The sequence below is a fragment of the Salmo trutta genome, chromosome 32, assembly GCF_901001165.1.
Source record: "Salmo trutta chromosome 32, fSalTru1.1, whole genome shotgun sequence".
In the NCBI taxonomy this organism is placed as follows: Eukaryota; Metazoa; Chordata; class Actinopteri; order Salmoniformes; family Salmonidae; genus Salmo; species Salmo trutta.
The window spans coordinates 13,312,641-13,337,429 of NC_042988.1; the positions used below are offsets into that span (position 1 = coordinate 13,312,641).

Below are 24,789 nucleotides of genomic sequence, written 5' to 3' on the forward strand. Positions count from 1 at the left end.
TAAAAGTAGCCCTACAGTGCCATCTTGTGTATGGAAAAAAAGACAGCAGGGTTCACTTTCATCAGCAGTTTTGTTAGTTTTCACACCTACCTACTTAATTTATAAAGCATCATGATGTAATATGTATCTATGAACTGTTTCTATGGTATTTATGAACACTCTATAATTGATTATGCTTTGCATAGAGTCTTTCCTTTCTATCTTCCAGACAGTTATTTGCCATTTCATTTAAACAGACATAGTGTATCATAAAAAAGCAGTACGTCTCTAATGGTAGGCCAGGCTACTGTTCAAAGAGCACTGACTGTTGAACACAGCTAACATGGGTTAGGCCGGGCCGCTGGGTTCTCTGTGTTACTGGATCAGGCGAGTTCTCGTTCCTCTGAGAATCACGTGACAGTGAGTAGCGTGCCACAGCCCCAGCTCGCACTGCGCACCCGCCCCTTGAGAGGAGGAAAACAACATGCGCTAGACAGGAGGCTGGAGGCTTCCTCTGCCATGATATCATCAGCATGGTCCTCCTCTTCCATGAAGGACTGAGGAACAATACTCATTGATAATACATGTTTATTATTACCCCTGTATAAATGTGTATGACATGTACACATGATTTAAGGAAAAATACAACAGGGTACCTGACCAATATACAGTATGAGAGCAAAGGTTGTTGGTGATGAACTAATGATACCATCACCTGACCCTCATATTAAAATGCATTACATCCATATAGGTACAGGCATTTGTTCTATTTTACTTTTTATTTAAAAAATGATATCTCATTATATGAACAAATAATAAACATTAAACATCATTATTATGACTACCTATCAACGGTAGCATTTTGATAAATGAATATTATCCACTAGTTATTAGTATCCTATAGTAGATTAGTCACATATGTAATATATGACTGATAGTATTCTGATAGTATTAATAACGTTAGTAGTAGCCTTATAGTAGGCGTGTAGCCCTAGCGCGTAGAATCATTCAGAAGCTACATGTGGGCTATCCAAATGTCCATATACTTTCAAGTCGCACGCGTTTTACCCCAGTCCAGCTACCAAGCACAGAGTGATCATAATAAAGACGTCACTCTCTAACTGAGCCAGTTAAGTGCGCAGCTTTTAACTGTACAACTTCAATTTCAGCATGCTTGCGGACGACATAGGAATCTTCAGATCCCATCGGCGTGTGAACACAAATACACGGACCCTACTATTTACTCCGCGTCTGTAGCGAAGAAATCCGTATTTTATGGTGGATTTCAAACGGGGAGTTGAACGCTTTAGTGGCGAGCTCAAGTCGCTACAGATAAGAGGACACGAGGATCCTTAAAGGTATTTCTAACTGCGACACTGTATCAAAACTGAACATGTGTGCGCGCATCCCAGAGAAGCGCATTAGAAATATCACATTATAATGTTGTTGGTTGGGCGTAAAACGAACATAATTGAAATGGATAGGCGATGCATCAACGTATGTGACTTCTGTTATCGACTGTTGGTGTAGGATTCTAAGGCTAATGCCTGGTACGGTTAATACGACTCATTTGCCCTGAAAACGAAAAGCCTTTACGCAGCGCCACATTTATGTTGCTTCTCACCAATCCCACAGCATTTTTGTGGGATAGGGTTATAGAATTCTGCAGAAGAGGTTATGAAATCCTGGAAAAGTGTACTACGCACTTAGCAGCTCTGTTTTCATATTGGTTTTCAGAAGAGAAACGCCCACTTTTACTGATGTTGTATGTGTAGGGGAGAACGTGTTTTTCAGACTGCCATTTAGTCTGGGTATATGACAAGTTAGACGTGCTTGAGGTTTCACTTTATTATAGGTTTTACTTTATTATTATTATTATTATTTTATGATTCCGTTGTTCTAGTCCCACATGATAAGATTACGAATGGCACATTATAGAGCTGACCAGGATGCACTGGAAGGTGTTTTTTTAAAAGCCTTTTTAATGCAGTCCTTGGTGCTTTTGAACAGAAGGGGGCGGTGGTTCGCTCACGCACAAGCATGCAGAAGTTTGAGTCATTCGTGTCTGTGTCTGTGTGTGTGTGTGTGTGTGTGTGTGTGTGTGTGTGTGTGTGTGTGTTGCTGAATCACTTCTCTTACGGGAAGCTCTTGGAAAATTACTTTTCCAATTGCCATTGATGTTATCACGTTCCAGATCCAAGTAAAAGGTATTTTTGGAGTTAGGCACAACCAATTCACACACCACATTCACACGAACAGTGATAGCCTCCTTTAACACTACTTCTAACAACATAAAAATGGACCCTTAAGAATTGGTGAAATAGAAAAGTGTTCTTTAGCATGATTGACCAGGGCACTTCCATGTGTTTCGTCTTTGTGTCAGTGCCAGTAACTCCAGTCATTTCTATCATTGTGCAGGACCATGGAGAAAGCCCCAGAGGCCCCTGTCTCAGACCCAGTCCCGGCCCTGATCCAAACCCCAACACCTTGTCCTGCCTCCAACATACCCTCCCGAAGCCTGTTGGAGTGGAGGAAGAGGGTGAAGTCTGAGTACATGCGCCTCCGTCAGCTGAAGCGCTTTAAAAACGCAGAGGAGGTCAAGGTAAGGATAATGAGAGAGAGAGATTGTGTGTATAGGTATTACAAACTCTTCTTACATTTCCTGTCTTTTCCAGGCCTTGTTCATGTCCAACCGGCAGAAGATAGAGGAACGTACCAACCTTCTGAACGAGGAGTGGTCCAAGCTGAGGATCCAGTCAGTTCCCCTGTCTACCCCAGGTGGAGCGCTACCCGGCAAAAAGGTGAGAGAGACAAAAGGATAGAGAGACATACAGTAGGAGGTGACACATCACATTTTCTGGCCTATCCAGACAAAGCAACAATTTCCTGTGCCAGTGAACCTCGTAGCTGCGCTTGCAATAGCTCTTATGAAACGGGAGAGCCTAGCAGATGCAACAATAGCAGTTTCATCTCGCATTGATGTTCTCAGATGGATTTCTAGCTTTCAACAGGAAAAAATCCCAAATAATTTTGTAGAATTGAAACAAGTCCACATTCTCTTGGTCACAGATGGACACTTAGTGCTAAAATATGAGGTTGTAACGACTCTGCAGCAAATACTTAAATGCATGTCATTTTGTCTTCGATACATTTAATTGAAATACTTTAGAATTCCTTTCATTCCTATGGAGGACTGCTCCTACTGGGGAGTGCCAATATGGCCGACCGGTGGCTTCAAAGCCTCTCCATGGCCAATACAGAGCACCAGCAATCCAGGAGTTGTAGACATTGTTGGTCTGCACACATTTAAACGGTGTCTCTGGTTTGCCCAGAGAATGTGTGTGTGATCACATTTATTTTAGAGTTATAAGGTGAAATCTTAGTGTCGTTTATAATTTGACTGTTACTATATTTAGAAAGCATTTCAGTAATTCCAAGCCCTATTGTGCCACTTTTGTTGAATAGGGAAAAAATATCAGATTTTTCATAATATTTGTGCTATGTACTTGAGTTTGTGTCCTCAAAGGGGAGTACACCTCGGCAATTTACAAGGTTAGTTCTAGACCTTTCAACATTTTTGCAGCACTACCAGTTTATTATTTACGGCCATCTCATGAAGAAGATTTACTTTTGTGTATGTGTATTTAAGGGGAAAACTACATTTTGGCCAATAACTAGCCCTTTATAGCCCATTCTGACTCCTGCCTCACTAACGAGGCCAGGGTCTGCTCTCCCATCAGGCCGACAGGACCGTGATGTTTCATCCCTTTTCAGGGAGATGCTGAGCTGCCAAAAAAGGGTTCTTGAGGCTGCCTTACTGAGGTCAATAACTAAACTTTCTCAGAACCTATGATGAAAACAGCCTGGAGGCAGACAGAGCAGCATCTTGTATTCCTGAAACTCTCACTATGCTCTTCTCTAGTGTCTTGGTATTTGTTTCCTAGTTCATTTCAGAGTAGTGTCAGTGGATATTGCATTGTCTTTATTGATTTGGGTAATAGTAGCCTACCTGTTGGTTATAATCCAGTGCTGGTCTGTCCTCCTTTGTCATACTCACCCATCTGTCTTTGGTCCAATCACAGTTGTGCATGGTGGAGTTTGGCTTCCCAGCGTTTAAAGCTCAGGCGGTTGCCATGCGGCCCCTGACGACCGTGGCAGGAATCCCCTTCATGTACTCCTGGTCCCCTCTGCAGCAGAACTTCATGGTATGGGGCTTTCCCGACAACACACACACATTCAGTATACACTACCGGTCAAAAGTTTTAGAATACCTACTCATTCAAGGGTTTTTCTTTATTTTTACAATTTTCTACATTGTAGAATAATAGTGAAGGCATCAAAACTATGAAATAACGCATATGGAATGATAGAGTAACCAAAAAAGTGTTAAACAAATCAAAATATATTTTATATTTGAGATTCTTCAAATACCCACCCTTTGCCTCGATGACAGCTTTGCACACTCTTGGCATTCTCTCAACCAGCTTCATGAGGTAGTCACCTGGAATGCATTTCAATTAACAGGTGTGTCTTCTTAAAAGTTATTTTTTTGAATTTCTTTCCTTAATATGTTTGAGCCAATCAGTTGTGTTGTGACAAGGTAGGGGGGTATACAGAAGATAGCCCTATTTGGTAAAAGACCAAGTCCATATTATGGCAAGAACAGCTCAAATAAGCAAAGAGAAATGACAGTCCATCATTACTTTAAGACATGAAGGTCAGTCAATACGGAACATGTTCAAGAACTTTGAAAGATCCTTCAAGTGCAGTCGCAAAAACCATCAAGCGCTATGATGAAACTGGCTCTCACGAGGACCGCCCCAGGAAAGGAAGACCCAAAGTTACCTCTGCTGCAGGGGATATGTTCATTAGAGTTACCAGCCTCAGAAATTTCTGCCCAAATAAATGCTTCACAGAGTTCGAGCAACAGACACATCTCAACGTCAACTGTTCAGAGGAGACTGTGTGAATCAGGTCTTCATGGTCAAATTGCTACAAAGAAACCACTACTAAAGGACACCAATAAGAAGAAGAAACTTGCTTGGGCCAAGAAACACGAGCAATAGACATTAGACCGGTGGAAATTTGCCCTTTGATCCAGAGTCCAAATTGGAGATTTTTGTATCCAACCGTCGTGTCTTTGTGAGACGCAGTGTGGGTGAACGGATGATTTTCGCATGTGTATTTCCCACCATAAAGCATTGAGAAGGAGGTGTTTTGGTGTGGGGGGTGCTTTTAACCAGCATGGCTACCACAGCATTCTGCAGCAATATGCCATCCCATCTGGTTTGGGCTTCATTGGACTATCATTTGTTTTTCAACAGGACAATGACCCAACACACCTCCAGGCTGTGTAAGGGCTACAGTGGGGGAAAAAGTATTTGATCCCATGCTGATTTTGTATGTTTGCCCACTTACAAAGAAATGATCAGTCTATAATTTTAATAGTAGGTTTATTTGAACAGTGAGAGACAGAATAACAACAAAAAAATCCAGAAAAACGCATGTCAAAAATGTTATAAAATGATTTGCATTTTAATGAGGGAAATAAGCATTTGACCCCTCTGCAAAACATGACTTAGTACTTGGTGGAAAAACCCTTGTTGGCAATCACAGAGGTCAGACGTTTCTTGTAGTTGGCCACCAGGTTTGCACACATCTCAGGAGGGATTTTGTCCCACTCCTCTTTGCAGATCTTCTCCAAGTCATTAAGGTTTCGAGGATGACGTTTGGCAACTCGAGCCTTCAGCTCCCTCCACGGATTTTCTATGGGATTAAGGTCTGGAGACTGGCTAAGCCACTCCAGCACCTTAATGTGCTTCTTCTTGAGCCACTCCTTTGTTGCCTTGGCCGTGTGTTTTGGGTCATTGTCATGCTGGAATACCCATCCACGACCCATTTTCAATGCCCTGGCTGAGGGAAGGAGGTTCTCACCCAAGATTTGACGGTATATGGCCCCGTCCATCATCCCTTTGATGCAGTGAAGTTGTCCTGTCCCCTTAGCAGAAAAACACCCCCAAAGCATAATGTTTCCACCTCCATGTTTGACGGTGGGGATTGTGTTCTTGGGGTCATAGGCAGCATTCCTCCTCTTCCAAACACGTTGAGTTGATGTCAAAGAGCTCCATTTTGGTCTCATCTGACCACAACACTTTCACCAGTTGTCCTCTGAGTCATTCAGATGTTCATTGGCAAACTTCAGACGGGCATGTATATGTGGTTTCTGGAGTAGGGGGACCTTGCGGGCGCTGCAGGATTTCAGTCCTTCACGGCGTAGTATGTTACCAATTGTTTTCTTGGTGACTATGGTTCCAGCTGCCTTGAGATCATTGACAAGATCCTCCCGTGTAGTTCTGGGCTGATTCCTCACCGTTCTCATGATCATTGCAACTCCACGAGGTGAGATCTTGCATGGAGCCCCAGGCCGAGGGATATTGACAGTTATTTTGTGTTTCTTCCATTTGCGAATAATCGGCCCAAATGTTGTCACCTTCTCACCAAGCTGCTTGGCGATGGTCTTGTAGCCCATTCCAGCCTTGTGTAGGTCTACAATTTTGTCTCTGACATCCTTGGAGAGCTCTTTAGTCTTGGCCATGGTGGAGAGTTTGGAATCTGATTTATTGATTGCTTCTGTGGACAGGTGTCTTTTTTACAGGTAACAAGCTGCGGTTAGGAGCACTCCCTTTAAGAGTGTGCTCCTAATCTCAGCTCGTTACCTGTATAAAAGACACCTGGGAGCCAGAAATCTTTCTGATTGAGAGGGGGTCAAATACTTATTTCCCTCATTACAATGCAAATCAATGTATAACATTTTTGACATGCGTTTTTCAGGATATTTTTGTTGTTATTCTGTCTCTCACTGTTCAAATAAACCTACCATTAAAATTATAGACTGATCCTTTCTTTGTCAGTGGGCAAACGTACAAAATCAGCAGGGGATCAAATACTTTTTCCCCCACTGTATTTTATCAAGAAGGAGAGTGATGGAGTGCTGCATCAGATGACCTGGCCTCCACAATCACCCGACCTCAACCAAATTGAGATGGTTTGGGATGAGTCGGACTGCAGAGTGAAGGAAAAGCAGCCAACAAGTGCTCAGCATATGTGGGAACTCCTTCAAGACTGTTGGAAAAGCATTCCAGGTGAAGCTGTTTGAGAGAATACCAAGAGTGTGCAAAGCTGTCATCAAGGCAAAGGGTGGCTATTTGAAGAATCTCAAATATAAAATATATTTTTATTTGTTTAACACTTTTTTGGTTACTATATGATTCCATATGTGTTATTTCCTAGTTTTGATGCCTTCACTATTATTCTACAATGTAGAAAATAGTAAAAATAAAGAACCTGCATCACATCCATAGGGCGGCGCACGATTGGCCCAGCGTCGTCCGGTTTTGGCCGAGGTAGGCCGTCATTGTAAATAAGAATTTGTTCTTAACTCACTTGCCTAGTTAAATAAAAAAATAAAAAAATGTTTTCTAGGTGGAGGATGAGACATTCCTCCATAACATCCCCTACATGGGAGACGAGGTGTTGGAGCAGGACGAGGCCTTCCTGGAGGAGCTCATCGACAACTATGATGGTGTCCATGGAGACAGAGGTGACCTGCCTACCTACCTAGACTAGGGATATCATCCTTTCTGTCCTGTTTCGATTATGCACACTGTCAGTCTGATCTATCACGGAGTTATATTATTGGAGACGTAGGGGTTAGGCGTGCTCCAGGATGTCGCCGCTAAAGTACGTGCGTTGCTGTGTGCTGCTGGGGCAATCTTAATTGTTTAGGGGATATGTGCTGACGTATATTGCCTGATGTCATCAGTAGGTGCTGACATGTTGACTGTGTGGTTTGTCTCCCAGAGGGAGGGTTCATCAACGACGAGATCTTTAAAGAGTTGGTGGAGGCCTTGAGCCAGTACTCAGACCAGGAGGAGGAGGAAGAGGAGGAGGAGGCGGCGGAGGAGAAAGGGGGGAAAGAGGAGGAGGAGACAGGTGTGAGGAAGAGCAATGGGGAAGGGACTGAAGAGGCCAAGGTGGGGCCCACAGCCTTCTTCAGGAGGAAGAGGAGGAGTGTCATAGAGGGTAAGTGTCCTCCAGAGTCTTTTGACTGAAAGATGTAACCACAATTAACACAGTTGTTCATATCTCCTAGATGTGATTGGATGCTTATCTAACAAAAGGCAATACGTGCTGTTTTCTATATGAGAGTCACTGGTTTTACTATGCTGGACTATCTGAAGTGAAATGTACATGCTTATTTGTATTTGCTATAGACTTGTCCTCCTACTCTTACCAGTGGCATGAGAGAACAGCGGGTACAGGTCAGGTTGATCACTGTGACTCTACTGTACCCCATGTTGTACAGGAGCCAGCAGGTCGCTCTGTCCCAGCACGGTGGCACTGCCTGACATTGTTTACATAGAGACTGTCCCAGGGACAGACGGGGTGGATGGGGGAACATGTTTGGTCATAACACCAATACAACACGACCAGGTTCTGGTTACAAGGCCCTTTGACCTCTGGCACATAGAGAGCACAAGGGATTATGGGAACTGGTGGGGGGGGGGGGAGACACTCACATAGAGAGATACTGTGGCATCAGACACTGTCACTCAGTGACAGAACACATCAGTATGATAAACACCCATTGGTACTCTCTCAATACACAGAGCACATGGACAAACAGTCCTTCTCAATAGGCTCGGGACTTTGCTATCTTTCCAATATGATTGCTTACATGGCAAAAAGTGCAAATACAATTACATCTCAATGGGAATTTGGAACTAGAAAAGGGGTGGTTGAGTTGCTAATTATCTGCTCTTTGCTTTTCTTCTCACTACCTTCCTTAGTGAGGGATTTGGCTGCCAAAAAGAAGATCCCGCATGATAAGATATTCACGGCCATCGCCTCGATGTTCCCCTACAAGGGTACGACGGAGGAGCTGAAGGAAAAGTAAGAAAAGTGCCCAACAACTGTGCTGTGCTTAGCCGAGCGTTGCTTAGTGTTCACCATGGAGATGGGAGCTCGCAGGGACATGCTAATAATGCTCTCTGCCTTCTCTTCTCACACTCAAATGAAAAGTTGTTGCATCCCCGTCTGAAAGGCCTTTTTCTTATAAAATACCACAAACTAAACACTCTCATCCAAGTCCACCTGCAAATGAGCATAGGCCAGGGGTCGGCAACAGGGCCCCCCAAAGCTTTTAGTAAAACAAAGAATAATGATGTTTTGTTTTTCGTAAAAAAGAAAAGGACTGTAAAATCACCAGGAATTCAACAAAATATTTGTTTCATTTAGGAAATCTGTTCCCAAGTATTCCCACAAAAAGAAAATTTGACTTGATCGTGTCTCAATGTAATCAAGGTATGAAATTATTGTTATTTCCAAATGCAATTTCTTTTTGGGCTTAGTTGTGGTCTATTTGCAATGTACAAATTATTATAATTATGTTCCGGCCCCCCAACCATCCGCTCCGACAAAAATCGTCCAACGGCTGAATCTAGTTGCCTACCCCTGGCATAGGCCTACTTGAGTCAGAATACAGCTACTTACTGTAGTTTCCCACTTCTACTGTATATCAGGCCATATACCATGCTCATACAAAATACAATCCTAATACAAAGTTATAATATGCGTGGTAAGGCTATGTTTTGTTTTATCCCTTTCTTCCCCAAATGACACCTCCCTAGGTACAAGGACCTCCTGGAGCCCCCCAGCCCGGTAAAGCTGCCCCCCCTCTGCACCCCTAACATAGACGGGCCGTTCGCCAAGTCTGTCCAGCGGGAGCAGTCCCTACACTCCTTCCATACGCTGTTCTGCAGGCGCTGCTTCAAATACGACTGCTTCCTCCACCGTAATGTGTCCTATGGGTTTACTCTTTTCTTTCAGTTTCTGTATCTCTCTCTAACTCTCTCTCTCTCTCTCTAACTCTCTGTGTTTTTAACCTATTGACATCTGTCAACAGTGGCTTTTCCTCTGGGTTTCTGTTTTTCTTTTTTCTCTCTGTCTCACTCGGACTCTCTTGGAATCAACACATCTCTAGTGTTATAATAAATGCATTATTACTAGCCAGGACAAACATATTTTCATGATTTCACTAATATCATCAAAATCAATGAATCATAGCATGTTTTTGGGCTCATTCAGTAGTTTTTACCTGATAAAGTAGAATTCAGTTTAAAAATAATTTTAAAAGTACCGTTTGTATTCCTTGAAAAACGTTGAAAATGACACTGTTGCTGCTTCCTGTTGTCATGGCTTTTTGATTTATGGCCGAGTGTCAAAACACAGGTTTTAAATGTCCAAATTCATAATCAATATGCTGAAATACTTGTGATATTTTGAAGACCAATACATAAAAGTTACACCCTACACACATGTGTCACACATGTTCAGAATACTTGTATTTTGCTAAATGGTTAGTGCGTTGGGCCAGTAACCGAAAGGTTGCTGGATCAAATCCCCGAGCGGACAAGGTAAAAATCTGACGTTCTGCCCCTGAGCAAGGCTGTTAACCCACTGTTCCCCGGGCACTGAAGACGTGGATGTCGATTAAGGCAGCCCTCCACACCTCTCTGATTCAGAGGGGGTGGGTTAAATGCGGAAGACACATTTCAGTTGAACACATTCAGTTGGACAACTGACTAGGTCTCCCCCTTTCCCTAAATTAGCACCTTACAAACTGCACACGTACTAATATTTACCGAGCGGTCACTCAAGAATGGAATTGATTAGCTTGTTCTACTGTAATCAATAGCGCACTCATATTAATCGCTCACATCGATATCGTATTAAACTCAATAGAACTGGGACGATAACCGTGGCGATATGTACCATTAGCACTCTTCTACCAGACGAACCTCAATGAACTTGGGTATACAACATATATATGTCGAATGATGACAACCTGTCGTAGCCATTTATCAACGTATTTCTCTGTGAGAAAATTATTTTGGTAGATGGCCAAAGCGGAAAAGGAAACACTTTTTGGACTGGATAATTTCAACAAATCACCACCTCATCATCGGTTTCTAATAGCAATAGAGGTTGGCTTTCATTTGAATGATAGCTTAACCCTCAAATCCATTAATTCATGTAATGCCAGAGCGCCCAATTCTTTTCTAGCCACCGTGGTCTGAAATGACAGCTGCGTTCTAAGTCCCACTAAGGACTGGCGTGTATGACAAAAACAGTGGCAGTGTCCAAAATATCTGATTATCAGCTGTTGTCAAACACACGTTGGTCTCAAAATGATTCTCTTCCTCAATAGTGTGCAGCGAATTCTACTAGATGAAAACCTCAAATTACTATGACTTCCTGGCATTTAAAGCATACAACATTTTCAACATTTTAAAATACTATAAAACGTTCTATTTTTGCATACCCAAAATGCCTACTATTTAGAACGCAAGTATGGGTATTGATCTGTTTTAAGCAGACGATTTTGTGAGATCCTGATGACTAAACTGTAATACTACATCACCCATCTGAGGTAAAAAGGATGTGTATTTCCTGCAATTCTTGTGTGGTAAAAACATCAGTATGTGTAATGTAGTAACACATTCTGTCCACCATTGGGGAATTAGCATAATGTAACCTAATTAAATATGTCAAAGTAATTCAATATTTTTATATATGATAATAGTACATGTAGCAGACTCACACATTTTTACAACAATGACATATTTCTTCCTACTCTAACCATGGAGAGAATTAATATGCTCCTAAGCACAATTTTTAACCAGGCGCTCTAGACTAAAGTGTCCATAGGGTCTGTGCAGCCGGCAGAATGTTTTACATCCCTAGTATTAGTTCTACTAACATACAGTATGTTGTTACTATCAGTATACTAATAGTATGTGTCTTTCCAGCTTTTCACGCTACGCCCAATGTTTACAAAAGGAAGAGCAAGGAGATTCGCATGGAGACAGAGCCATGTGGTCTGGACTGCTTTCTGCTACAGGTGAGCTCAGATCCTCTACATGTCCTCTGTGTTTAACTGCCCGACAACAGACAGACAAGCCAATGATGACACTCTGATCCATTCATCCCTTCTTTAACACTCTCCTATCTCTTCATTTCTGTCCCTCTCTTCCTCTCTCCCTCCTCTAAAGAAAGGGGCCAAAGAGTTTGCGGATCAGGAGATGCCCCGCTCCCAGAGGTCCCGGCGGCGGCGGCGACAGCCACGCCCTCCCAGCTCCAGCTGCCCTGGCCCGTCAGGCACCACTGAGGAGGCCAAGGAGGTGGATAGTGACCACGAGACCACCAGCTCCTCAGGTAGCTTGGGGAAACACTAGCATTATAAGGGACAAGACAGACCAACACGAACGTCAGCGGTGCGCAGTACAGCACCTGCTGGGTGTCGACAAACGGTGGCGATTCAACATGTAGAATCGTTGGAAAATGAACAGAAAATGACGACCGATGTTCTGGGGTCAGAGGTGATAGGACGGCCACCCACTGCGCACGGCCGATGTTCATGTTAGTGTCTGGTCCGTAAGTACTTTAAGAGACAAGTATGGGAAAGACTAGCTTCTAAAGTACTATTCATAGGTTGCACCTTCGTCACTCGATCGCATCATGCATCTAAAGTCAATCTGGCGACATGCATCTAAAGTCATGCATCTAAAGTCAATTTATTTGCCTTCTTTTTTAGTTGCATTGTATTTCTAAGCCACTGTAATTCCCCAGCTAGCAATGAGGAAGCGGTCCTCTTCCAGGCGTCCGGAACTGATTGAATTGGCCCGGTGTCGGACTCGGCCCGGAATCAGAATGAATGACTGCCCAGAATTGGCCCAAGTACATCGGGCCGTTTCCATCTACCAGAATTCAGCCGACTTTGCCGGAATCTTTCCAGAATCCCCGCAGAAGCAGCCCGATGCAAATGTGAATAAATGTATACAAAATTACCCGATTTTAGTAATTTGAAATATTACTATTATACATTTTATACATACAAATTATACCCATCCACAAAAAAAAACATTTTGTGTCTGGTGACCGTGTCAGCGTGCATGCGCCTGGCCCGCCATGGGAGTGGCTACAGCGCGATGGGACAAGGACATCCCGGCCGGCCAAACCCTCCCCTAACTTGGACGATGCTGGGCCAATAGAGCGTCGCCTCATGGGTCTCCCGGTCGCGGCCTGTAGCAACGCAGTTTGCACTACGATGCAGTGTCTTAGACCGCTGCGCCACTCGGGAAGCTCCATCCACAACGTTTTTAATGCTTATCAATTGCCTTGCACAAGTATCAAAATACTAAAATACTACACAGGACTCTAAAATAATTTTAATTAAATGTTAATTGTATTTTTTGATCACAGAAACAATGAGAAAATATGGGAAAATAAATAATGAAATGTTAATTATATAAAGGAGCCCGTGTAATCATGTGCCAAAGAGTAGCGTCAATCGGCCCGAGGCCCCAAGTAATACATTTGGGCCAGATAACTCTCACTGGAATCGGCCCGAGCTCAATCCCCGCATCCTAGCCATAAGCAATACTGGCGAAGGCGGGCTCTCAGTCGGAATCTGCCCAGATCCACTGTGCTAGCTGGGGCACTTTTGATTACATTTTCATCAGCGCTCATTGACAATACATCGAGGAGGATGCTCAGTTGGGCATCAGTCCAAAACGAACGTTCAAAACAATATTGTGACGAAACATGCAACCCATGAATAGGAGACTACCAGCTTCCTATCTTTTTAGGTGGGAGAACACTAATGCCTCAGCTGCTATGGTACTACAGTATATCTGTCATACCTCAGTGTATTAATGACAGAATGGCTCGACTAAGTTCCCCATGATGCTCATCTGCCAGAGTGGTTCATGTGTGCTGAATGCAGTACATCAGCAAAGAGAACATTGGCCGAAGAAGATTTTATTTTTTTAAACCATTCACTCTCACTCGCTCTCCAAACACAAGAAGCCAACCACGGTTTTCAGCTCCAAAACCAATAGATTCTTCATTCAGCCTCTCCCCCTGGTTTCCTCTTTCTGTTGACAGACTCATGTGGAGAACAGTGGGAGGGAGAAAGCACAATCTCCTCAGGCTCTCATTTTCTCTGTCTTAATCATTCACTCACTCTCTCTGCTGTCTCTCTCTTGCATTCCGTTTGGAAGGAACTAATCTCTGTACTGTGATGTCACTGCAGCTCTTCATGTTGAAGACAGACGACTGACTGAAGCTGGTGGCCCAGCGGCCGTCCCCTCTAGCTCAAATCATGTGTAAAAACAGATTGATGAGCGGACTAATAAGCATTCCCCAGTCATAGCATGTGGTCACAGTAACACAGCCTTGAACCTGTTGCCAAGTAACATGTTGCTCTCTGCCTTTGGCAGTGGGTAGTATGTGCATGAGTCTCAAATCCCCCCCCCCCCCCCCCTCTGTGCGTGTGTCTGTGTGCGTGCGCATGTGTGTGTTTTTGCGTCCGGTCAGAGAGCAACTCTCGCTGTCAGACCCCCACCAAGCTGTGTCCGGGGGAGGAGCACGAGGAGCAGGTGGAACCTCCTGTCCAGTGGAGTGGGGCTGAGGAGTCTCTGTTCAGAGTGCTGCACGGAACCTACTACAACAACTTCTGCTCCATCGCTCGCCTCATCAGCACCAAGACCTGCAAACAGGTGAACCACCAAGATCCTACACCCACCGGATGTTCATATACTCTATTGATACGCCAGTTAAAGCAAGTCTCCTGGACAACACGCAAATGACCAAAACACATTACAGACTAGTACGAAGTGGTGCTGTGACTGTGTTGTAGTGTTGGCATTGATACAAGTGTCGTAACACATAATACTGTGTGGGAAATTGGGATGATTACAAATGGAATGTAAACAACACGCCGAGTCATAAATTAGGACTTTTACGAAATGTACATGACATCTTTGTTATTCTCAGAGACTCTGTTACGGTCTCCGGGCTCAGACGGCTTATAGCAAACGGATCCCTTCCGAGCTGAGGTATTGTGGGGATGTTATGTGTCTCTAATATGGGGGTGTTATGGGAGTATTGTATGGGGAACATATTAGGCCCTCTGATCAGATTTACAAAGCTATTGAGAGACACGTTCCAATCCTCCAAAACAAAACAGAGAGACAAAGACCGAGAAACAAAGAGGGGCAAGCGCGACGACAGAGATCCGCCACAGACATTGCAAAGTAGCTTTGCCCCCTGCAGCAGCATCCCGGCCCCCAACAGAACGCCAGTGTGACTCTATAGCATGGCCTTGTTACCCCTCAGAGAGCCTGTGGTTTGGCTGGATGGAAACACCGCTGCTACGAGCTTCCCAGTCCCTCCCTCTGCGTAATGTGTGTCTGTCTGTTTTAGGGAGGAAGCCAAATCTGGTTTTGGCAGGCAGAAGTGGTTTGGGGCTTTGCGGGTGTGTGTGGGGAGTGGGATGGCGGGGAGGTGTGTGTGTGTGTGTGTGTGCGCATTACGCTGAGATGGTGGTGGATTCTGATAGGGGAGGAGAGGGCCGGGTGTTTTATGGAGTAATCACATGCAGCGATACGCTTCCCAGCTTAATTTGAGAGACACTCAACTACACAGTGGGACCAATTCCAGAACCACACAACATTCTGCATAGTTGTGTATAGTTGCCTCATATCTGTGTGTATGCGTGTAGTGAATGCGTGGACAAATAGGCCTGCATGTGTGTGTTTAATGTGTGTGTTCCCTCTCTTCTTCAGGTGTATGAGTTTGCTGTGAAAGAGGTCCTGATCCATCGTGTTCCGTTGGAGGATGGTGGCAACTCCCCTCAGAAGAAGAAGAGGAAGCACAGGCAAGATGGCCGCCGACTTTTACGCTCACTCACTCCCAGTCCCTGTTGCAGCATGACCTCATAGGAATGTAGTGAGAATGGACCCTGATACAGAGATCAGTGGGAGAAAAAGATTAAACCGTGCAGAAAATGAAAGTAACTGCTCTTTTTCAAATACCTTTGTACAGAAATAGACATGATTATTGAAAGTGTTTTTCATTTCTTTCTGTAGGTTATGGGCAAAGATACAGCTCAAGAAAGGTGAGTTCTTCACTTGACTGAAGTATTGAAATAGTCAAATTAACATTGTCAAATGCATTTCTTATACACTAATTCAGAATGATGTCTGCTCATTGTATAATTTAAGCCTTTGTCCTCTCTAGATAACTCATCCAATCAGGTGTACAACTACCAGCCATGTGACCACCCGGACCACCCATGTGACAGCTCCTGTCCCTGTGTGATGACCCAGAATTTCTGTGAGAAGTTCTGCCAGTGTGAGCACGAGTGTGAGTGTCACCTTACCCAAACATGCATCCACTGCTACCACCATGTCCTAACACACACACACACACACACCACTTCCCAACTCGGAGAGACCATTTGCAGAAGTCCAAGACATATCAGTGTAAAAACAGCCATATTTCAACACGTACTGAACATTCCTTCCACTAAACTGGCTGTGGTAAATGTGTACAACAATTACCTGTACTGACAGCGAGAGGTTTCACAACTCAACTCTGTAATGGGAATAGGAATGTGTTCACAGGACAATTCTGCTGAAGACTAGCTCTCATTTACTCAGTGGATAAAAAGGCCCTTTTGACAGGCCATAATAGACAGTGGAACAGTGTGTAAGACGATCCTACTCCTCGCTGTGTGTTCGCAGGATAAGCTGTCCTCTGGCAGGCAGGGTTTGGTTAGCTGCATGGGCATCTGTTCAGCATGGGGCCGTGTTCACAATGCTCTGACACATTCATCCCAGGAGAAAGGAGCCAGAACCGCTGGGCCCACGCACTTCCACAAATGGCCACAGGGTGGAAGGAAGGAATGTTGAGAGAGAGAGAGACGGAGAGAGAGCTTGGCTCTGAATTCACAGCTTTGGCTCATTTTGTGTTGTAATAGAAATACAGTTCTCCCTCCCCCTTCCCTGGTTCTGACAGGAAGCAGCGTATGGAGGGTTTTATGTTTGAGCTCCACAGCCCTGGAGAGGAATCAAAGAGATGTGACAGGCACGGTGCCTGAGCTACAACATCCATCCCTACATTTATACGAGACAGACCGCTACGACTGAACACTGCTCGGTGATGCACACACACAGCCACACAAACTGTAGGGAGGAAGACTTAGGAAGGAGGAGAGACAAGACTAATGTTACTGCTCTGGTTATGGAGTATTGTCCTCCAGCTAAACCTGTTGGAGAGGAGAGGGACATTTAAGTTGTCTGCTGCTCGTTTTCCTTCTTCCTCTGCCCGGAAGGCTTTCCATTACTCTCAGCACAGCTGTATTTCAGCATAGCTGCCAGCAGAGGTCAGTGATTGATGAGTTACATTACAGAGCAGCAGCTTTTTTACCGTTGAGGCAGCGTTCATTAATGAAAATGCAGTTGCCGTTCGCCACACAGCCACAGAGAATTCTGTTACAAAATAGTTCTCTAGTCCACTGAGGCATATAACTCATACGGCCTCTCTGTTACCGCAGTATGTTTCTATGCTGTTTCTAAAGCGACTATAAACCTCTCCGCTGAACGTTCCCCTGTCTGACTCTGAACACTACCCTGGGGTGTTATGATGTTCTCCAGGCCAGAACCGTTTCCCGGGCTGCCGCTGTAAGACCCAGTGCAACACCAAGCAGTGTCCCTGCTACCTGGCGGTGAGGGAATGTGACCCAGATCTGTGTATGACCTGTGGAGCCGCGGACCACTGGGACAGCAAGGTAGTCTCCTGCAAGAACTGCAGCATCCAAAGGGGGCTCAAGAAGGTAGGCCAGCGGGTCATGTTCCAGTCCAAAGGAATAGAAAATAGAAGCTGGTTTTACAGGTAGCTTGATAGCTGATGATGTGCTGTATCTGAATTCAGGTCATAGTCAGAACCCATATTTACATGCTTATGACTTGCTGAGGAATAAAAGGCACAGTTGTATTATTCCGGTGTTGTCTTGTCATTTTATGTAAATGTCAGCCAACTTTAACCTCTGACCTCTCCCAGCACCTCCTGCTGGCCCCCTCAAACGTGGCAGGGTGGGGCACCTTCATCAAAGAGTCAGTTCAGAAGAATGAGTTCATCTCGGAGTACTGTGGAGAGGTGAGGCTACATAAAACTGTTGAACGTAGCTTTCGTTATCATGTAATGGGGTATAGTTGGGTGTGGGGTTTATACAGTATCAGTATGCGTTTGTATGAATGTCTTTGTATTAATGTATAAAACATTTAGTCTGACCATCACACTCTGAAACCGTCTGTGTCTGCAGCTAATCTCGCAGGATGAGGCGGACCGACGGGGGAGGATCTACGACAAATACATGTCCAGCTTCCTCTTCAACCTGAACAATGGTAATAATGACTCCTCAACACTCTGATGATGCACAGTTAACCCTTTAAAGGACATCACAGTCGCTGTGTTCTGTGATCGCTGGGCCGACACTGTTCCTGTTATGTCTCAACAGACTTTGTCGTGGACGCCACAAGGAAAGGGAATAAAATCCGATTTGCGAATCACTCGGTGAACCCAAACTGCTACGCTAAGGGTAGGATCACGTAGAAAAATACAAAGCCTGTTTTGTGGGATGATTTGGTTTGGTGACGTGTACAAATCAGTGATGTGATGGCTGTTGTTGTTGCAGTGGTCATGGTGAATGGAGACCACCGCATCGGGATCTTTGCCAAACGGGCTATCCTACAGGGGGAGGAGCTCTTCTTTGACTATAGGTAGAGCCTTGTGGCCATGGGAACACTGGAGCCTTCGATACAATACGGTATCGCAGTCCTTCTTTGGTTGTCTCTGATATTTTGTGGGATGACTTGCACATTTTTTTTACACTGATCCTTCACACTGTCCTGACTCTCTCTCCTGCCCCTTACAGGTACAGCCAGGATGATGCCCTGAAGTATGTGGGCATAGAGAGAGAGGTCGACGTGGCCTAGCATTAACCTGCTGCATTTCAACCACCCGCACTGACCCCTTGCTGACTGACCCCCTCCACCTGGTAACGCTTCTGCTCCTCCCCACAGTACCACAACAAACAGAAGCTCTGTTGGCCTCTGTGAAACATTCACCGTAATGGAGGAGAATTACAATCCCCAATCTATGTTACTGACTAGTCCCCCATTGACAACAGTGCTGAATGGTTTTCTTCTCCCTTGGTGACAATTTCCTCGTGCTACCACATCAGTGAAATCACTTCCTCTCTGTATGACGCACTTCCCCACTGCTTTATCACTCACCTAGCGAAACTGTGTACGTGAAGCTTCTGGAACGAAACAAGCAATTAGAATGGCAACAAAACCTACTATCTACAGTATATATTCAATGTATCGCTTATACTGTACCATCAGCCTCACGGCATTGTTGTTATTTTCAACAGGAAAACATGCTGTGTGTTATTCTCTGTATTTTTGTTACTGTACTCACATCTATTAACTATTGCTTGTCCTCTCAATGAGCAATGCTAGCTTTTAGCCTACAGTGTATCTATTAACAGTGCAAGACAGCGCATGTGTTGTCTTTTGGTTTTAAAATGAACTGTAAGCACATTAGCAAGATAATTAGCTTTTATTTTCAAATGCAGCTCTAATGGAGGAACTCAGTATCCTGTGATGCTAACTTTCCTGTTACTCAGAAAAAGCCTCTTCCTGGTAGCTTTTGGAGGCAATGCTAAACTCATGATAATGCTAAAGCTCTGTATCTGACCTGTCTCTGTGGCTATAGCATCAACACCACCCCTTCATACATAGCGAAATAACTTTCTGTGCATTTATATCAATGTTCTTCAAAAAATATGCCGTACCGTACGAGAAACCGACTAACTGAATGTGAACTCTGAAGTGGTGGTTGATGGGAGATCTCATTCCTCCTTTAGTTTGACAACTAGTCACCTGTGCCATTGGTACTCAGTGATATGTATACTTTATGAAGAATTTGCCATTCAGTTTACATGAGCGTCAGCTCTTCTAACTCCAAAAAGACTATATTCGTATATAAGAACCATGAACACTATAGTCTTCCCTGAAAAAGCTGTAAGTGCCAAATGAATCTAAACTGAACGAGAAGGGTTGTCATTATGATGTTTGTATTGTATATAATGGACAGGACTGTGTTACAGGTAACCATTTTACGGTTATAATCGTCACGGGAAAATAAAATAGGAAATATAAGGTTTTTTGACCATTTAAATTTTCAAGTGCCCCACCTGGATGTTGTGTACATATAACCATCCATCTGATCATGTTGTCACACTATATAAAAGTGAATTGTGGAACTGACATCCAGGTCTGATATTCACCCAGGATTTTATCCTTAAGTCCAAAACATTTACACCCATGACAAGATGAGATCTTTCTGCACGGAGGTGACTGAAACAATATGGAATTTATCGTTATGTACAACTTATGCCTATGAAAATAAAACTTTTAACTTTATACATTATTACAATATGCATCTTGTCGTTGAGTACCATTGTCAGTCAGAGATAATTCTGGTTTCCTCCAGGGTTTAAATGTGGAAGTGGTGGATCGCTATTTGGGGGGGTGGGGGGGCTCGATGAGTCAGGGTTGAATATACCCTAGCCTCAACCACAACCCTAACCCTAGCTTCTTGTCCACATCCTGGTTCAACACTACCCCTAACCTCAACCACAACCCTCAATGTAGCCTCAACCACAGCCCTAACCCTAGCTTCTTGTCCACATCCTGGTTCAACACTACCCCTAACCTCAACCACAACCCTCAATGTAGCCTCAACCACAGCCCTACCCCTAGCTTCTTGTCCACATCCTGGTTCAACACTACCCCTAGCCACAACCCTAAATGTAGCCTCAACCACAGCCCTAACCCTAGCTTCTTGTCCACATCCTGGTTCAACACTACCCCTAACCTCAACCACAACCCTCAATGTAGCCTCAACCACAGCCCTAACCCTAGCTTCTTGTCCACATCCTGGTTCAACACTACCCCTAACCTCAACCACAACCCTCAATGTAGCCTCAACCACAGCCCTAACCCTAGCTTCTTGTCCACATCCTGGTTCAACACTACCCCTAACCTCAACCACAACCCTCAATGTAGCCTCAACCACAGCCCTAACCCTAGCTTCTTGTCCACATCCTGGTTCAACACTACCCCTAACCTCAACCACAACCCTCAATGTAGCCTCAACCACAGCCCTAACCCTAGCTTCTTGTCCACATCCTGGTTCAACACTACCCCTAACCTCAACCACAACCCTCAATGTAGCCTCAACCACAGCCCTAACCCTAGCTTCTTGTCCACATCCTGGTTCAACACTACCCCTGACCTCAATCACAACCCTAAATGTAGCCTCAACCACAGCCCTAACCCTAGCTTCTTGTCCACATCCTGGTTCAACACTACCCCTAACTTCAACCACAACCCTAACCCTAGCTTCTTGTCCACATCCTGGTTCAACACTACCCCTAACCTCAACCACAGCCCTACCCCTAGCTTCTTGTCCACATCCTGGTTCAACACTACCCCTAGCCACAACCCTAAATGTAGCCTCAACCACAGCCCTAACCCTAGCTTCTTGTCCACATCCTGGTTCAACACTACCCCTAACTTCAACCACAGCCCTAACCCTAGCTTCTTGTCCACATCCTGGTTCAACACTACCCCTAACCTCAACCACAGCCCTAACCCTAGCTTCTTGTCCACATCCTGGTTCAACACTACCCCTAACCTCAACCACAACCCTAAATGTAGCCTCAACCACAGCCCTAACCCTAGCTTCTTGTCCACATCCTGGTTCAACACTCCCCCTAACCTCAACCACAGCCCTAACCCTAGCTTCTTGTCCACATCCTGGTTCAACACTACCCCTAACCACAACCCTAGCTACTATATCCTACTTTACTCTTTGAATACCATGAGGTGCTGGAGCTTGGCTTCAGGTAGAACCAACTTCATTTACCCACTGGTTTCATCTGAGGTGTTCCAATGTTTCTCTATACCAACATGGATTTATTATGACTGTACACCAGACAGACACATTGTGCCTTTGTTAACAGGTAAAGGGAAACTACACCATTTGAATTTCCTTCAGGATTCTTTATTGATGTCAGTTTGGTTTTGCTTTGATTAACATAGTAATGGTCATTTACAGTGAAATTATTACAAAACAAAACCAACATAACAGAAAGGGAGAAGAAAACAAAATCCACGATTTCAGTGTGGTCACAAACAAAGTCCTGCAGTCGGTCACCACCTTCAGCAGGGTTTTAAGAAACCTGAAACATCTGGTTTTCAGGGATACAGTATCTTTAACCTAGCTTCTTTCCCCCCTGAAAACCAGATGTGGGGACCCCGCTCAGGCATTTATTTTACACCTGCTACATTAGGTCATACAGTCACTAACTGTCTGGTGCCTCCTCTTGCAAGATTCTATAGGGTAGCGACCCACAGAGGGGTCTGATCCTCTTAGACTCCCCTGCCTGCTCCTCCCTCTAGCCTGGCCCTAACTCTGTCTGTAGGCCACTCCTCCACTGTAGGGAACAACACTAGTCTGTCATATGATGACACCCTGCTTGTAGGATGGACAGAATCCTCGTCTCCTTCAACCTTGTGCTCACTCCCTCAGCCCATTATTACATTTGAGTCTCCTTTACACAGAGAACCTTAGCTGCTCACCCTGGCGGTCACCCTATAGGGATGGCCAAGTTTATCCGCGGCTAAGTTGATATTCCACTATTAGAAAAATTGTTATTTGGCTGTCCCCATAGGAGAACCCTTTTTGGTTACAGGAAAGGGTTCTACCTGGAACCCAAAAGGGTTCTCATATGGGGACAGCTGAAGAACCCTTTTTTCTAAGAGTGTAAGGTAGGGAACTTGCTATAGACTGCCAATCAACACAGATCTAAGAGCTGAGGGTGTCATACAGTGTAGTCAAGTTTGGTCATACGCACATCCTTAAAAAGGCTGATATTTTTGACCTGATGAAGATCCGGTTCGGATCAAAACGTTGTCAATAAAGCGATAAAATGGGGGTAATAAACAATGTTCTGGCCCTTCCTGTTCTTTTCAGTGTAGTCCCTGATTACCAAAAGCTGTAGAGCAACATCCGAGTAGGGAGGAGCCTGTCTGGACAGCACCCAATCACTATCTGCTCACTGTTCTGCTATTGGTGGACGACAACAAGTGAGTTGGATCATTCACATCATCAGTGCAGAGACTATCCTCATCATCAGTAGGGAGGGTTAGGTGACAAACAGAACTGTGAACACACAAACCAACACGTCTACTGTACATTCAATCACACACACTCCAGGGACCACGCATGGATGGACTAGCTATGGTGTGGCATCGCAGTGATGCTAGGCAGGATGCGCATGTACTGTGGTCCATTTCAAATAAATGCATCGCAGTGTAGACATTTACATAATATATCAATAAGTCGACTATTTCCCTAAAAGGCTTCAAAGCACATTGTACCCAGGTTGTTGACTGGTCTAATATGAGCTCTGTAAGACGTGATTGTCCATCTCTGTACAAAAACACATCATTCCTAATTCTCCAGAGGTGGAACATGTTACTACTCTAATGGCCCAATGCTAACATTTATACTATTTAAAATGGTACATTCTTACAAATATGGCTTGGGAAAAAGCCAGGCATTGCCAATTCTATATTTTAATTGATTGTAATTGTAATGCTTTTTACCATCTCATCTTAACCGGTTGTCCTCTTTAACAGGCTAAACCAAAGATGTTGAAATATGTTCTGTGATGTTTTCAACTGAAACATCGGGAGGGTACTGTATTGTCCACATCCTGAACATGTGAGAAAGCTATGCTGAATAGTTTTCTGTGTAATGAGTGTACATACCATACGGCGCACACACAAGAGAGGAGCAGAGCAGGTCTTGCTGCAGAGCCTGTCCATATTACAGGGTCATGATTCGGATTTACATTCAAACCTCTCAGCCTCCACTCATTTTCAACTGTTTCATACAAACCATAGGAATAAAAAAGTCGATAAACACCTTATTCATATATTCACGTGTACATATTACGTCTAGGATCCTAACTGCTGCAAGTTGCTGCGAATGGAACAGACACAAAAAATATCTTTAGGTGATCTGAGCTGGAAGCGTCTGATTTTATTGCATTTCATTGCAAGGTGCGATCATCATGCTCTATATATGCATAGCTTATGATTTTCAAAATGCTCTTATGTTTCTCTCTTTTTTTCCTATGATGTATTACTGCTTTAGCTTCAAAGGGCGCTGGGTGATGATGTCAGAGACCTAAGCTTTGGTTACCACGCCACACATTACATGGGTCCAATGATGTTTCACCTACTGGGAACATCTTCCCTGACCGTAAACTCACCCACCGTCTAACCTGAAATCGTGACTTTCCAGACAGGGAAATATCATTGGACCTAAAGGAAGAGAAGCACCATAAGAAGCACCTACCCACTGGGCACAGATGTCAATTCAACGTCTATTCCACGTTGGTTCAACGTAATTTCATTGAAATAATGTGGAAACAACGTTGATTCAACCAGTGCCCAGTGGGTAAGAAGCAACAGCGGCGGGGGCGGCACAGTACTGTCCTACAGAGCAGTCAGATGCAATAATAGTCTAGTGTGGTGAGAAGAAGTACAAGACTGGCACTGACATTGTTGTGGTCCTCTATACAATATGCCAGAGTGTGTGTTTGCATGTCCGGATGTTCATGCGGAGCAGCTCTTTTCCTGAAAGACATTTGTAATGATTCCTGACCAGGCTGGTCAACAGGGCTGCTGTTGGTAGGGGCCCCTCCACGCCGGGGCCTCTGAATCTGAAATAGCACCCAGATTTCGGCCCCATGTTCACTAG

General features: G+C 44.4%; 1 protein-coding gene across 2 annotated transcripts; it reads left to right on the forward strand.

Annotated features, from left to right (window-relative positions):
• Positions 1-1,063: 1,063 nt before the first annotated feature.
• Positions 1,064-20,383, forward strand: LOC115171134 (histone-lysine N-methyltransferase EZH1). Of its 2 annotated transcripts, none has more exons than XM_029727668.1 (20): positions 1,064-1,337; positions 2,398-2,581; positions 2,655-2,780; positions 4,062-4,184; positions 7,462-7,579; positions 7,840-8,061; positions 8,829-8,931; positions 9,669-9,832; positions 11,850-11,941; positions 12,093-12,255; positions 14,419-14,600; positions 15,669-15,760; positions 15,972-16,000; positions 16,123-16,248; positions 17,541-17,719; positions 17,947-18,042; positions 18,209-18,290; positions 18,404-18,484; positions 18,581-18,712; positions 18,821-20,383. In XM_029727668.1, the coding sequence occupies exons 2-19, from the start codon at positions 2,402-2,404 to the stop codon at positions 18,667-18,669; spliced, it is 2,247 nt and encodes a 748-aa protein (XP_029583528.1). In that variant the 5' UTR covers positions 1,064-1,337; positions 2,398-2,401; the 3' UTR covers positions 18,670-18,712; positions 18,821-20,383. The 2 variants fall into 2 exon arrangements, with proteins under 2 accessions (XP_029583528.1, XP_029583527.1); XM_029727667.1 differs by having other exon boundaries at positions 18,581-18,665.
• The last annotated feature ends 4,406 nt before the right edge of the window (positions 20,384-24,789 follow it).